Consider the following 17,022-nt stretch of genomic DNA (forward strand, 5'->3'; position numbering starts at 1 on the left):
CTTTCCCTGGGTGAAATATTAAGAGGCAAGGGTATAAGAAAGGCATTCTTGTTATTTTCCAGTTTGCGTTCTTTTGATTTTATTTTCTTGTTGAAAATGGAATATTTTGAAAATGAGATTTGATGAATTACACATCAATTGAATTTCTTTCTGCTTTTATGCCTGGAAAAATCAGAGTCCATCTGAGCAGGACCATTAGCTCAGTGCTGTCTACATGTCAGTGTCAGTCTAGAGAGGGATTGAAGATAGAAAAGGACAAAGAGAATCAATGAATGTGGGGAGAGAGAATGAAGGAGAGAGAGGGAAAGAATGCAGGGAAGCTATTTTATAGATCAGAGTTGTAATGGAACAGGTCAAATTAATTTCTCTAGTATCTGAAGTGACGTTCTTCAAGCAGAACCTGTGTGTCTCCCCTACTACCCTGGGAGCAACAAACTCCAAGTTCTCTATAGTTAGAGTTCATCTGATCCAAGTAGAAGTAAAACTGGTTTACTTTCAGATCGATCACTCTGGGAAGGCTACCGGATTAAAGTGTGTAATAGACTTACGTGTGGAAAAGGCCTTATCAATGCTGTAGTTTCCTGCTGCACAAGCAAGTTTTTCCTGCTGTCCAAGCAAGTTGTATTTCTTATTGTGAGACTTTTCATCACTACTTAGCCTTTACGACCAATGTTAGTCAATTCCATTTCCTGAGAACAAGTGTGGGTGGTTGCTCTAACCAAAGAAAACTTGATTTTTTGAAAACTTGAGTATTTTCAAATTTTGATGTATTCTCTTGTCTAATGGAATAATGCTATGGGGCTGCTGTAAATATTGAAATCAAACATTTATTGGATCATCAAGAAAGTCATGATGGGGAACCAGCGGTTAGCGTAATGGCTATGTCACTGGACTCCCACGTAGTCGACCGCGGTTTGTGTCCCGGACCCGGTGGCTTAAAACTCACGCCGGGCGCGTGTGCGTGCGTGCCCAAGATCCCGAGAGGAGAATGGAGGAGAAGGGATTGCAGCGTGACCATCCCCCCTGGGGGGTGATTTCTCGCTTTCTGTCTCTATGTCTCTCTCTGTCTGTCTGGCGAGCGCACGCACCCTACAGTGAAAATCTCTCCAAAAAAAAAAAAAAAAAGAAAGTCATGATGCATTTTTTGCGTAGAAAAATATGCCATGGCTTTCCCGACTACTCTAGTAGTTTCTCTTATGTAATCATTAAAATAGCTGATCTCTAGTTGTTTCCTAAGTATCAAAAGTCCAAGAAAAGCAAGAGAAATCTTCATGACGTGATGCATAATATATTCCAGATATTATTGGGCTTTTTATACTCACTTTAACCTTACAAAAACCTTTTTTAAGAGATCTCTGAGAAAACTGAGGCTCAGAAAGGTTCAGCAACTTGTTCTAGGAAGTGGTGATGATGATATTTTAGAACTCAAACTTCACACTTTCTTTAAAGCTAAGTCATTTTCCCATAGATCTTGCTACTCTCCTTACAGCTAAATAGTTGTTTACCTGCTTAAACTTCTTCCTAGTTCCACTCAGCTCCTCCATTACATTAATACTGGCTCAGCAAATACTAAGTCCTTTCGTGGCAAACCTACACTATGACCATCTTTAACATTTTCTTCCATGTCACTGAAAGATTAAAAAAAAAAAAATTAAGTCATCATTTTTATCCCCCTAAAGTCTTTAATTGCCTTTTAGAAATCTCCATTTTATGGGCCAGCAGGTAGAATAGTGGGTAAGGCAGTGGATTCCAACATGGCTGACCACACTTTGAGTCCTGGACCTGGCAGCTTGAAAAAATCATGCCGGGTGTGTATGCATGTGAGCCCAAAAGCACAATAGGAAAGTGGAGGAGAAGGGATTGCAGCATAGCCATCAGTCCTAGGGGGTGAGTCTTCTTTTTCCTTTCTCCAGCAAACACATGCACCCTATGGAAAAAAAACTAAAAAAAAAAAAAAAAAAAAAAGAGAAAGAAAGAAAGAAATCTCATGTTAGTGTTCCAGCATGAATTTCCCCCATCAGGTCTGAACTTCAGGCTATCATCTATATCAGACTTTTTGCAGTCCAGGACTACAGTTTCCCCCAAAAGGCTCAGTTCACAATGCTGCAATTCCATCTTATAAGGGAGATTTGTACTTACTAAGCACAAATGCCACCTGGATTTCTTTTGAGATGCATAAAAATGAAGATACAGCATTCAGACTAAGGGGTACATACCTACTGACTTTGAACAATTCATTTTGGTTAGAATTACAAATATACAAAATAGCCCATAAACATTTGTTCAGGGACTATGATGCACCAAATATCGCTACACACTGAATTTGACTTTTTCAGTTTGGTGGTGCTTGTCTATATGAAGTACCCCCTATTATCCTAGACAATAGCATAGATACTTGAAATCATAACTACCACAAAATTTATGGGAGGGACTGGCCTCCATCTTAACTGGTCTAACCTGTTTCTGTAAGACCTTCTTGGGACAACACATCTAAATTGGATTACAGTACCTATATTTAAAACTTAGAGGAAAAGCTGATATGCAAAGCACCTTAATCTTTCCCGACAGAAATACAGTGAGCATCACAGTGAGTATAAATTGCCAGTGTGGAGTTGCTGTCAGAACGCGGCATTCTGCCCAGGGCAATTACATTTGCCTGTTTTTCATTACCGAAGTCAGATGTTTGGCCTGGGTTCCTGCAGAAAAGAAGTAATTCTATTACATATGATTTACTTTTGAGTAACCCTCCCAGTTGATGAAGGATCAAGTTGAAAACGTACATGTATTACTGAAATAATCCATTCGGCAGGATTCTATTAGGCCTCCTTATGCCTATGCGGTGGCATATGAAGATTTAAACATGCAATATATGGTCTTCCTGTTTAACAAGTGTGCAGCCTAATTTGTCTGAGAAATGTCTTTTCACTTTAGCAAATCATCCTTTTGTTTTTCTGGATTTTTTTAAAAAATTAAGAAGAATTGAATGAATTTTGATGACTACTGAGAAAATAGTCTAAAATAATGAAGCATCTGGACCCTAGAGTCAGGCAGAGGGGACTTTGCAATGTGCTCTGCTGCTTACCACCTGTGGGACCTGGTACCAGTTCTCATGTCCCATGGAATATAATCAGTATGGTAATAGCTCCCACCTTGTAAAGTTGCAAGGGACTGAGATGAGGAAGTCCTGACAAATTTCCTAAAATGCTCAATAAGTTCTGTCTATTAAGGGCCAGCAGGTGGCACAGTGATTAAAGCACTGGATCCCACATGACTGACTTCACAGTCGAGTCCAGACCTGGTGGCCTCAAAAACCCGGCAGTGTTTGGGTGGTTGCCCAAAATTCCCAGAGGAGAATGGAGGAGAAGGGATTGTGGCATGGCCATCCTCCTTAGGGAGTGATTTCTCACTTTCTTTCTCTGTCTCTCTCTGTGATAAGCACAGGCACCCTGTGGCAAACAAATCTAAAAAATAAAATAAATAAATAATGATGTCTTTAGCCTTTATTTATGATACATGTTTTCGACTGCATTGACTTTTTCAGTGTACCGTTGCTCACCTTTTTCACCTGCAAATCTGATGAAGTCACAGACCAGCCCTTCTCCAAATTAAGCTCCCTGGCTTAACGCCTGTGCATTCTGATAGGTCCACCCCGTGTACTTCAGGGCTCCTTCTCCTTGCCTAATACTGCCTTATACACAGGTGAACATCACAAACTCAACAGCAATATATTAATACGTTGTGAACATCAGAAAAAGTCACTTCCTTTTTTTTAATCATGCAAACACTGGGTGGCTTTTTTTGTTAAGCAAACATTGATGCCGTGTCCCCGCTGTAGGAGGCGTTGCTCTGAGTGCTACAGTAATCATGATGGCCACTCTATAAGATACTTGGCTTCAGAGCCAAAAGACCATACTCAAAATCTTGGTCTTTGTAGCTATTTGTTTACTGAATTTAGAAGAGAAACTTACTGAGTCTGTTAGTTCATTCCTTAAATAAGCAACTAATCACACTTTCTGGGTTGTTGAAAGATGGTCTTTGTAAAGTGCTGGGCACCCTGACACATAACAGGGACCCGGTAAGCCAGGGCTGCCTTCCCCTCACCCTTGCATGTGAAGAGTAGTACAGCAACTCTTAGACTTCAGCAGTGTTGCTGCAAATGGCAGCCAGCAAGCAGACAACCTGGGAATTAAACCCAGATCTTTGGATTCAAAGGTCCTGTGTTCTACTCTCTTCTATCCTGTCTTCCTGTTTTTGTTTGCAGGGAGATACCTGAGGGGATGAATTGCATTCTTTCACTAGCTATGTTCTACTTACCGACTCTGAACAGCTGTCATTGACAACCCAGCACCCTCTTCCTAACACTCCTCTTCTCCCTCCAGGGCTCTCGGTCACTCCGAAAGCTGACTTTGTTTCTAGTCCTTACCTTGTCTAAGCTCTGCTCAAAAGTGGGTTGTGGGGGAGAAACAAGAGAATCAAGTGCACCCAGTAACATGATCTCCGAAATGCCCTTTTGTTCTTTTCTTTTTTAAAGTCTGGAAGTTCATATAATGTGTACAAATTACCGCCAGGTGCTGAAATTATGAATAGTTGTTATTTTATCTGGTTTTACATATCTACATTTTAAACCATATTTCTTTTTCAAATTTTTAAAAAATACTGATGTTGTTTTTGTTTACCTGAGTTTTATGATTTTTTACTATGTATTTTACTCATTTAAATGATGTATTTTATATATATTCTAGTTAGAAATAGAGCAGATAATAATTTTTGGAGAAGTTTTGAATTTTCTATTGATTTTCATTGCGAATTCATTTCAATCCAATTCCTGTAGAAACTCAATGGTGTACTTTATTCTTGAAGTACAAACATTAAATAGTGGTAGTGTTCATGTATTCAACATTTTTTAGTTAATTTTATCTCTACTGATTTATATATTTTTAAAATTTGTTTCTTTTCACCTTATTGGCACTTTCCAAAATTGTTATTGCTTAGATTAATCTTGAGTTTAAAATTATTTATCTTTTTTTCAAAAAAAAAAACACACACAAAAGCACATGAAAACAAAAATACGTTTTCAACAATTTTTAAGTCAGTTAAGTTTATATGAAAGTCCTGACACCTCAATGAAAAGCTATTAAAGAAAGCCATGTGCAAGCAAGACTGGGAGGTGAATTAGGAAGGCAGACAACAAAGCTTGCCTTCAAAGGGATGCTCTCCCCAACCATCAAGGACTTAGCGTGCCCTCCCCTGCAAGCTCGCCCCAGCTCCGCCCACTCCCAGTGGTAGTTCCTGGTTTATCTTCGCTCTTCTCCTCACAGTTGAACCTGCCCACTTCTCTTCCCAACTGTGCTCCTTTCTGAGAGCATGAATGACAGAATAACCACTGCCAACATGCTGATAGGGAGGTGGCCATTCTACCTTTCACCTTTCCCATTGCCTTAGCACCCAGCAATGGGCTGTCAGAAATTTGGGATGAGGAGAAATGGGAGGGAGTATTGGAAGGACTCTCCACCCCACTTCTGGGTGGCTGGACCTCAGTTTCTGCCTGTGGGGTGCTCAACCACAGTATCTCCTGTTTAGCACTCAGCTCCAGGGGTGTTACCTCAACTTGTCCATCCACAGAGCCAGTCTTCAGTTCTAGAGAGAAAAATATTTCAGGTAATAAAAAAAATTAAAATAGAGAACATAAAACCAACAAAGCAAAAGCACTGTAGGTTCTTTTGACAATCATATTCGATGTTTTACCTAAAATTAGGCCATAGCATAGAGCCCCAATTGTCTTTGTGGAAGTTCCCCTGAAGCAATTCTATTTTCAGTATAACATTTAAAGGTAGCTCAAAGTCAAATTTTGTGTGTACTTAAGGAATCCCTACGATCTAGCTGTTCTCAGGAGAAAACAAAATGATTAGGTGTGATTTTTTTCCCTGCTGTTCTGTTTCTTCTTCACCTACAGGTTTAAATATCTTAACACTGTAAAGTTGTAAGGTATCTAGTCTGAGTATATGTTTTAATAAATTTAGGAGAAACTCAGGGGAAAAAAGTAGTATATGCAATAATTCGTGTTTCAAATTAAAAAGGTTTTTTAGACAAAGTTTAATAAAAAATACTCTCAAGCTTTGTAACCTGTAATCTATGATATGAAATGTATTTTATGTAACCACACAGTTTAAATACCACCTGCAAAACTGAGACCGGGAATATCACGAAGCAGTATTTGTTCTTTCTATAGGACATGCACTCTTTTTCTCTTCTATTTCTTTTTTATTAACTGCCAGAGGTCATGTGCTCACCAGCAATAACACAGTGAGAGAGGAAGAGGGAGAAAACATGCCCCAGTGGGGTGTGGCCATACCTAACACAATCTGTTCCCTCCATTTTTCCATCCTGTTGAGATTGGAGCATGCATCACATGCCCAGTGTGTTTTTCTTTTCAAGCCTCTGGGGCTGGGATTTGAACTGCAGTCAGCCATGTGGAATCTGACTCCTGTAATCAGTTGGTTATAGGGCTGGGCCTAGTTCATTTTTTAAACGGAGGTTTTACCCTGACAGTTTGAGTTCATAAACTTCCAATGGGGCCTAAATTGAAGTTTGAAAAGGAAATTTAGAAATAATGCCTATCTTTTAATACAAGGGAGCAAATGAACCTAAAGAATGTCTATTCTTTTATTTAGAGAGATTTTTATTATAGGGTAAGTGTACTTGTTGGAGAAACAGAGAGAGGCAGAGAGACAAGAAGCAAGAAATAACCCACACACACACCCCCCATGGGTGATGGCCACGCTGCAATCCCTTCTCCTCCATTCTTCTCTCAGGATTTTGAGCACTCATGCACATGTGCCCGGTGTGAGTTTTAAACCACTGGGTCTGGGACTCAAACTGCAATCGACTACGTGGGAGTCCAATGATGTAAACATTACGCCATTTGCTGGTCCCAAAAATGTCTATTCTTGTCTCACTATGGGGAGGTGAAAATAAACAAGATGCCCACAGGATGGACTTACTGACTTCCTGGACCTCACTACCTTGTGGTAGGAATTAATGGAACATTGTGACTTCTGAGAAAAGATCAAAGAAATAAGGAATATGATGAAAATGTGTTTATGAAAAACTATTTGTAAACCTCTGGTACATGAAAGAAAAGCTCGATATTTTATTGTAAATTCTGAAGCCGAGGGGCCAGGAGTGATGGTCTATCTCTGTAAGGCCAGCAACTTGGGGGGATTGATCAGGAGGATGAGGAGCTGGCGGCTGGCTGGGCGATACAGCGAGATGCTGCCTGAAAAGGGCCCGACGTTGTGATGCGTGCCTGCAGTTCCAGCTGGAGGCTGAGACAGAAGGCTTGCCGTGTAGCAAGACTCTGCCTTAAACTAAAAATAAAACAAATAAATAAAAGCATATGAATAATTTACATTTTATAACTTTGTTTGCTTTGGTCTTTCAGAATTTCCTTCACGTTTCTCAAGCTTTCACTTTCATGGAAAAATGTTTTCAATGCTCTTTCTTATTCTATGATGGGATTAATTGTGTTGACGGGATTTTCCATCTTTGGTGTATTCCTATTTACTTACTTATAAGTATACTTCATGTGTTGGAAACATGACTTGCAGTGAAATGAAAGCTACAGATTGGTATAGTATTTTGTGCAAGTCTGCACCGTGCTCTTATTTCCTATTGCCTGATTTGTTAAGGACAGAAAGACTGAAACACAAAGAGAACTTGTATTAATGCTGGGAACGGACTGTTGCCTGATGCCTGATCCAGTGTACTTCTCACTGGAACATGAACAACTCATGATGCCCCTAACCTGGTTCACATTGGCTATTGTCCGAACTGATGGTCAAAAACAGGACAAGGTCTATGGAAAACTACTATTGCCTCTTCTATCACTAATACAAGAATTCTTGAAATTAGCGTGTATTATTTGATCAGAATTATTTTTATTTAACATTATTTAATTAATTTATTTATTTTTAATTTTGTCAGAGAGGGACAAAGTAAGAGAAAGAGAGAGAGAAGGAAAGTAAGAAAGTAACCCACCAGGTTCGGGACTCAAACCACAGTGGCCATGTGGGAATCCAGTGCCTCTAATCACCATGCCACCTGCAGGTCCCAGGGTATGCTATCTTTCATCTTATGAGTTGCAGGAAGTAAAGTACTTGAGAACCTACAATAATAATATAACATTGGCTTTTTTCTTACTATCATTTTCTTTTTATTTTACTAGAGGGCACATGCACGCTCCAGAAAGAGATAGAGAGATATGAGAAGGAAAAAATGAAAAAGCACCTCTCACGGGGAATGGTCAATCCACAATCCCTTCTCCTTCATCTCTTCCTCCTTTTGGGATTTTTTTTTGGGGGGGGGCACACACACACATATATCCAGAGTGTTTTTCAAACCGCTGGGTCCAGGACTCAAGTCACATAGGCAGTCATGCAGGACCCAATTCCTCAACCTCCAGGCCATAAGCTGGCCTTATAGCATTGGCTTTATCGTCCTATAAAAATACAGTTGTGATTGGTGACTATAGCCCTTGTTATGAACCCAAAGCTAAATTATAACCCTACAGAAGCAAATTAGGAGTCTCAAAACTCAAAGAACATTGTAGGAAGAAAATGATTATATAACTATGGTATTTTGTCCTTGTGAGGGAATACACAATTAGAGGTGAAAAGGAAGAACTTTATAACAAAAAAAAAGAAGAAGAAAATTTAAAAATGAAGGGGAGAAAGTGTTCCTAAATATTATGGGTGGGTAGTTCTAAATGTCAATAAGTTTTCCCGTGAACTCATGTGGAGAGTAATGTAGAATAGTTTCATGTGGGAGATTTCAAAAAAAAATTAAAAACAAACACTGACATTTTAAAGACTTAAACGTTTCAAATGGAATGACTATTAAAATGCAAAATTCGACTGAACAGAGACATTTGGAGATTATATTTGAGCAGTGCCCTAAGAGGCAGATAATGAATGACTCAGATACTCCGAGCGGTTAGGGCTGACTCACATGTTTTGGAAGAAGGTATCATCAACTCACTGATTGTGTCATTTCTTTTTTTCCCCTTTGTTCCACCTGGTAATGCCAAATAAATTCTGAAATCTTACTGACATTCTCAGCTCCATTGTCTCCAGAGGACGTTTCAAACCATCAGTTTCAAGACTGGGTTTGAACATACAGGCATTTAGTGCATTTGACATTCCCTCCCATAAGGAAAACAAGCCGCATGTGTAACTGTAGAACATGTAGGAGATGGGAAGCCCAAAAAGCCTTGACAGGATAAGAATGGAAAAACTAAGACTGGGCTTGGTTTTTCAGGATGGAAGAAACGGGTCTTCTTACCACAGCACTGCCTGAATGGTGCTACCTGAAAGATATTTCTGTTAGCACATATCTAATATCTATAGTAGATCCATGAGGCTGAAAGATGAGGGAGACTGGCCTCTGTTCTAGGAAGACTCCCAGCCTATCAGGGAAACTGACATAGGAACTAATAAGTGGTACCGCATGATATATTTTAATACATGTATCGAAAACATTTTGGGGGGAGCACAGAATAGTCAGTGAAGACAGCACTAAGATTGAAAACCCCTGACAGAAGAGGTGGCAGTTGGCCGACTTAAAGGAGATATTGAAATTTGGAATCTTTTTCTTTTTAATTGCGAGAGGCCATATGCCAGAGAGAGAAGAAATTGGAGTTGAGTGGTGGAGAAAGCAGCCACCCATTGGGAGTGGTGATGTGCAATCCTTTCTTCTGCATTTCTCCTTCCTATTGGGACTTGGGACGTGCATGCACACTCTCCTAGCTGCCAGGATCAGGGTTTGAACCATGTTTGGCCCAACCTGAGAAATTGATGTTCTAAATGTTGGTAAAATAGGCAAATCAGAAATGGTAGGGATCACACAAAGAAGAAAAAGGTCCAAGAGTGCAAACGCTGAGGTGTGTCCATAGAAAGCTTAATAATCCAGTCCAGCCACAGAGTGGAGGGAAAGTAGAAAAAGATGAGTTGAGAATACAGTTCAAAGAATGTGTCAAGTCAGGGTAGTTCTCTTGGTATGGTTCATATGATCTGTGTCTTAGTTTTATCCCAATCTCAAGAATATGTCCAACCTGAAAGTGGCTATTCTCCTAAGTCTGTGATTCAGCTTCTTGGCTGAGCCTCGATTTTTGGATGATGAATAACAGCAGTCTAAGAAAAGCTTGCAATCGTCTCGGTACCCATACGTCTTTCTGGGTAAGAACTCACAGTGCCAAGTCCTCGATAAACATCCATTGAAAATGTGATAATGAAGCACATGCACACACATGCACAGATGCATGTACATATACATACAATTGAAGAAACTCGTGGCTTTTTGAACATTCAAGTTTTACTACCGTGTTGCAACCTTCAAAATATAATATGGTCTGAAGGTGGCTGACAGATTTCTCTGCCCCTTTTCTGTCTTCTCACAGGATTGAAAAAACGTACAAGGAAGGCCTTTGGAATACGGAAGAAAGAAAAGGACACTGATTCTACGTATGTACTTTAAGAGTCTGCCTCCCCATGAGAGATGCCTTTGTCATTGTCACCTTAAGATCGTCAAGGTTTTCTTGGATATTATATTATTATATAGCTCTCCGCATTCCTGAGTAAACTACAGTTGTTTGGCATAGATAGTTCTTAGATTTGTGAAAAAAAAAAAAAAGATGCTTTTTCATTGTGTGTTCAGTTTTTCATCATATGGGTTTGTTCATTTATTTCTTTGTCTTCTTTTCACAACCTGATAACCACACTTCACGGCAGTCTTGAAAGGCAGCAAGGGTGACTGTTAGATTTGTGAAGACTAAAGGAAATTATTTCTGCTTTCAGGATTGCCCCTAGTACATGACCTAAGAAACAACAAAACTGTTTAGGTAGATTAGCCCTAGCTAGAAATGAAAAAATAGATAACATCCCAAAGCACTTACTTGGGAATCCCAAGATTTGTTGTTGTGGTTGTTTTTGAAAGGTTTTTCCTATAGGGTGCGTGCACTCACCAGAAAGACAGAGAGATAGAAAGCGAGAAATCACCCCCCAGGGGGGATGGCCACACCACAATCCCTTCTCCTCCATTCTCTTCTCGGGATCTTGGGCACGCACGCACATGCTCCCGGCATGAGTTTTAAACCACCGGGTCTGGGATTCAAACCACAGTCGATCACATGGGAGTCCGGAGACATAGCCATTCCGCTAACTGCTGGTTCTGGAATCCCAAGATTTTGAATAAGCAGAATTGTAATCAACCAATGGAATTCACAGAACTGGTAGAACATTTGTGTCCAGACAACAAACCAGTGCCAGGAACAACTGTGGGGATGTTGTGCAAGTTTAAATGATCATGTCCAAGACAATTAATTGCCTACAGATATTGATAGACTCTTAAACATGTCTGTTGACATAACAGATTTATTCTACTTACTTCATTCTCTTACTAAACCACCTTGAATTCTGCTTGAGAAAATTTGGCTCTGACACAAAATCTCAGGTCCCTCTTTGAGCTAAACAGGGAACTTAAATTCATGAAGTCAGCTGGCCAGGAGCTCGGGATTCCAGCCCGAGACCCATGTAAGAGAGCACCACTACTCCACTGTAGCTGGTTAACAGGTGGAAATGCAGATTTGATAGAACTGAGCCCATTAAGCCCGTCTTTGGCAAGGATCCCTGAAAGAAAGTTAGAAAATAAGAAAATTAATAATTGTTTGGGCGCAGGTGAAAATGAAGAAGGCCACATTTATTCCCATCTGTAGCTTTTCATTTGTACATTTTTATCATGCAATTTTATCACAAGGTTCTGAGCAGTTTCCTGCATCCTTGCCCTCCAAGAATTTATAATTTATGAGATAAAATGTCCACTACACAAATTAAGATACCTTTCATATAGCTGAATGAGATAGCATATTTGAGGTGCCCTGTGTGGCACCCAGTACTTAGTAAAATCCTTAGTAAGTCAGCTGCTGCTACTCTTATTATTGATACAGACTGACATATGGTAAGTGCCCCATGAGCAACTAAAATGGAGTTTCAAGGGAAATTTTAAGGTTAGAAAGCTCATATTTGGACTGATAGTCAGTAGAGTATGCATTTAGGATAAAGTAAATGAGTCAGCATGTCTTCCTGTGGGCAGCGGGTAAAGGTGGTAGTGGGAGACAAGGCTAGACAGATGAGCAAAGCCAGCTAGAAGGGGCTTACGTGGGAGGCAGAGGTCTGAACATCCTTCCTCAGGCAGTGGGCCACCTTGAAACCTTAAAGGCTTTGAGACCAGAGAGCATAAAAGATGGAGGGAACAAAGTTATTTTTTATCTCAATACCAAATATTCAAGTCTTCTGTTCTTACATTTTCTTTGTGCTTTTCTTTTGGTAAATGTTTATTTCTTGGAAATCAAATTTACTGTAGTCCTGCTGGTTTTTATAAATGACTAGGTTAGGAATATTTTCCTGACAATTATGTAATTTACATTGTTTCTTAAGAAACTTAATGTCTTCTAAACATTAATTGCTCAGAATAAGCGATCCCTTCCCTACGTTCAGAAGGCCTGGATTCTGTTCATAGCGCCGCTAAGAGTTCCATGGCCTTGGGAATGACATTTCCCTCTGCCAGGCTTCAGTTCCCTCATTTGTAAACATGCAAGATTACACGAGATTTAATCTAATTTCCCGAAGGGGCCAGATACCGCACCAGCTAGTCTGTTGACACCTAGAGTGCGCCACTTTGAAGGGCACAGTGGACACTATTAGATACCTTTCAGAAGCACATTTTCAGCAGAAGCCAAATCCACTTTTCTGTGAAGGCCATGTCTATAACTGACCTCACCAGACACTGCTGGTGTTTGAAGAAACAGAAAAGAAAGCTCTCTCCAGTCAGAAAAGAGGCTAAACAACCTCCCCAGGGCAGCTAATTTACATGTGGACCAAAGCAAAGTGTTCTTGCACCATCATTTCTAAAGCTCTGAAAAATGATTCTTCAAGGCTCTGGTTGATGAGCCCTAACTCTGGAGGTAGTGTAATAAAGCATTTGTCTGTAGAATCCCAAGCATCTCTCCTTAATTTATCATTTTAGTGCTCCAAATTACTGAAGAGGTAACAAATTCACTGTAAGCAGGTTTCCAATATCCATGATGGTCAAAGAACAAGCTGTTTAGTATGAGCCTTGGCTTTTCATGAGCTGCCTCCCTTCCCCCTGCACTCTAATTGGATCACATATCACTCTTGGAAAAGGAGTCATAAAAGCAAAGGGATTGAGGAAATGCTCTGGCAATTTGCTGTCCCTTCAGCTTTAGTTAATGCTTATGTTAGTCTGTGATCATTCAAACTGTGTTGAAGTAGACGGTGTTCAGCGCTGCTATAACTAGTGCATGGTTGCTAAGCAACCTGCTAAGCTAGATGCCAGCACCAACTTCAGTTGATTTGACCTCCTTAGAGAGAGTGGGGTTAGCACCGGTGCTTTCTGATTTGATCCTCATTTCAGTGGCTGATAGAGGAAGGGAGAGAGCTCGTGGTAAGCAGCAGGTCCTGGGCAGGGTATTTTGTTACACTGATACCTTTTTTAGTCCTCACAGTAATTCAATAAGGTTCATAGGTATATCTCAATTTTAGAGATGAGGAATCAGTGCCTAAATGACTTATGTAACTTACTGCAGGCTACCCAGAAAATAAGACTTGGAACCCAGTACTCTCGTCTAGAATCTTTGTGTCTATGCTTTTATCACCCAGAAGAGACAGTGAGGAGCAAAATTATGATGGAGAAATACAGGAAAGTAAAAGGCAGTTGTTTCAGGAGGGAACCGAAACTTTTAAAAATAGAGGCCAAGGGTCCATGGTAAATGGTTAGTTTAAAAATAGAACTCAACAAATCTAATGGGAGAATTATAATAAAAGTCCATAAATATATGTAATGCATTAAAATGAAAATAACTCCTTGTTATGTTTTATAGTAAAATATGAAATTTCATTAAGAGAGGGTTAGAAAATATGTTTGAAAAATATGCCCATAGTCTGAGGTTGCTAAAATCTGTCTAATCTCCATTGTAGGCCAGGTTATCTCATATTTATTATTCTACGTAGCATTTAATGAGTGCTTATGTTCTAGGCACTGTTTCTGGGGCTTTGCTTATATTAACTCATTGAATCGTTTAATAGTGCTATGGAGCATATACTATTATCATGGCTATGTTATAGATGAGAAAACCAAGACACGAAGGCATAGGGAAATTTGTGCCAGCCTCTGCAGCTAAGATTCTATGCACATTGAACCTAGTATTCTAGTACTAGAGCTGGTGCACTTAACCATAATGTTTACCACCTCCCTACCAAGACCAGTCCCATTTCCAGCAGTGGAGAAGATAAAGGATCAGAATAGGACTTCAATGCTGCTATACACAATTAGTTCTTCTGATTAATTTTTTTAAAATACCATTCCAATAGCTCTAAAGGCATGAGATCAGGTGGCTTCCTATTCAAGACCCCCCCATGGACATACCCTTCTACATGAACCAGTAGTGTACAACACCACAGTCAGCCAATGTCCAGAACCTTCTCTTCTCCATATCCATTGGTTGCTTCTCCTCTCCATATCTATCTCTGCTCCGTATCTTTTGGGCCCCAAAACATCTCCACAGGAATCAGTGGCTATGAGCATATCTGACCCAAAGTTGATGCAATAGTCTTTCTCCCAATTCCATTAGCAGCAATAGCTACAGGAATGGCTTGAACTCCTATTAAGAAGTGGGGCAGTATAAAAATATGAAAAGGAAAGTTGGTTTTGATGAGTATGGTTTGATACTTCTGTCCTCTGTTTCCCACAGTCCAGTTTTCCAAAGTAACAATAAAGGCCAATGGACAGACAGTCTTGTGTTCCTAGTGAAGAGACATCATGGGAGAGAAATGGAATTAAATTCAAGTAACACTTTTGAAGACTTAGTCTGTGTCAGGAACTACTATAAATTCTTACAAGAACCATTGTAGTTATTTATCTTCTTTAAGCTGGCTTAGAGAGGTTGAGTACCATGTCCGAATGTTGCAAAACTATGAAGCGGCAGAGGCTAGACAATAGATTCACATTACTCTAAAGCCTCCATGCAACAGCTGCCACAAACCTTGGCCATCAGAGGGAGCCATTTAGCAAAATACTACTGTCCTCCATTTCCTGCTCTCCCGTAAACAAAGGAGAGGTAAAGAGAGAAATGTGGAAGAAAGCAAGGACTCTCAAAAGAAGTCGAAAAATACAACAGAAGTTTCATCTTAGATAGGAGGCAGTTCAGGACCCCTCGCAGTGGGGAAAGGTAAGAGAGAGCAAGGCAGTTTACATGCACGATGGTGGTTCTCAATGGAGCCAGCCGGACTACTGAATCCTTTAAAAAATGAATCAAGATACTGCACCACCACTACATGTCGTTTGGCCTCCAGTTTCTAATGAGGATCTTCCTCCCACACACACACGCACACCCCGTGCTTCAGTGCCACTCAACCAATTGTTTTGATTTCGTTTTCATTAGCCAGGTTTACTGGGGTAGGAACACAGGAGGGTGAGTATGGCGGGTAATGATTCTTCTTGTAGTACTTTTGTCTATGTAGCAAGAATGATTCATTTTCATAATAGCTGTCAATTCTTTTCTGTTACAGAGGTTCACCAGATAGAGATGGAATTGTAAGTATTTAAATGACCATTTTCAGTTCTCTATATGCTATGTTTAAATTTCTTAAAGTCCCACACATGCACACTTTTATATGTATATATATATCTATATCTATATATAGATAGATATAGATATAGATATATGTATATAGGGAAGAATAGCTTGAATGACTTGTCAGACCTCTGACTGCTATAACTTTCTGTAGTAATTGCTTGGGAAATAAAGGAATTCTTCGTCGAGTTAGACTTACTTATTGCGTTCACCTAGAACCCCTCCCCAAAGTAGGCAATCTGCTAGTTATCAGGACAGTGGGTCAGAAGCCAGACAGTTCATGTAGGGGCTGCTATCATCAACCGTTAGTTCATTCCCAGTTTAATGATGTAAAAGCTCATTATGTGAGAATGTTTTCCTCCAACAGAGGCCACAGAGTCGTAATGGAGCTGAGATCCAATAAAATAGAAGGAAGCTTTTCCCCTTTAGCAGTTGTGCAGCAGATACATTTTCTATATTAAATTCAGAAGTAGGGAATGGTCTTGAAACCACTTATGCCTGAATTTACAGCCTGAAGGGGGAAAATGTGTCCACTGGGTTCAGTTTGAACAGTTACTCTGACTCCTTGCTGTCTGCCAGATTTCTTGCTTTTTAAAGAAGTCTATGGTGCATGGGCTCAGATTTATCCAAGTCGTGCTTATGGGAGTCTGCCCCAACTTTTGAAACGACTTCCTTCGAAGCTAAATTAGATGCCTATTCAGAAGGTTCAAAAGAACAGCTGTTACTGAAAGAAAATGGACTCACATTAGGCTCATTGGACTGAAGTGGGAACTAAAATAAACCTGGTGATTAAAAAAATTTTTTAATCACCCTTTATGATATTAAACTAAAATTGGAGTGTTAATTGCAGCTATAGCAGGCATTTTTCTCCCACACTTGACTCAAGGTTCTTAGCTTTGGGGTGCCTTTTGCATTCATGTGGTTCTCGCCATAAAATGTTAAGAAAATAGATTGAAATTTATCAGACATTGGGTAACACTATAATCAAGGCTCTATTCAGCAGGGGAAAAAAAAGACCCAGAAGACCCAGCTTCTCCTCACCTCTTGCTTCTGGCTCAGAGCCCTCTCGTTAACTCTGTCTCAGGTACTTTCTGCTTCTGTGTCTTTTCTTTGCTTCTGGCTTGGGCCCCTCCCCAGGTTCCCTCATCCTCTCCATTCAGACCTTTGCAAGGCTCTATGGGCTACTCTGCTTTCTAGAATTGCTGCTCCCAGACTGGATTGCCATTTCTTGCTTCTTTCCCTCTGCCACTCTCAGTGATGTCTTTTTTTTTTTTTTTTTTTTTTTTTTTTTTTTTCCACAAAACCCCCCCCTCCCCCCC

The 17,022-nt window shown here is 40.0% G+C and overlaps 1 protein-coding gene across 13 annotated transcripts in view; it reads left to right on the forward strand.

The window, feature by feature from the left end:
- SGIP1 (SH3GL interacting endocytic adaptor 1) overlaps positions 1–17,022 on the forward strand; it is a 220,262-nt gene that overhangs the window by 90,467 nt on the left and 112,773 nt on the right. For 12 of the 13 annotated variants that reach the window (XM_006171377.3, XM_006171378.3, XM_006171381.3 and 9 more), the window contains exons 2-3: positions 10,454–10,517; positions 15,639–15,663. In XM_006171377.3, the coding sequence (XP_006171439.1) occupies positions 10,454–10,517; positions 15,639–15,663 (89 nt within the window). Of the gene's footprint in view, positions 1–10,453; positions 10,518–15,638; positions 15,664–16,703; positions 16,788–17,022 lie in introns of all 13 variants that reach the window. The other variant, XM_014585341.2, reaches the window with a different exon arrangement.

Source organism: Tupaia chinensis, unplaced genomic scaffold (genome assembly GCF_000334495.1).
Source record: "Tupaia chinensis unplaced genomic scaffold, TupChi_1.0 Scaffold149502_1, whole genome shotgun sequence".
Classification (NCBI taxonomy): domain Eukaryota; kingdom Metazoa; phylum Chordata; class Mammalia; order Scandentia; family Tupaiidae; genus Tupaia; species Tupaia belangeri.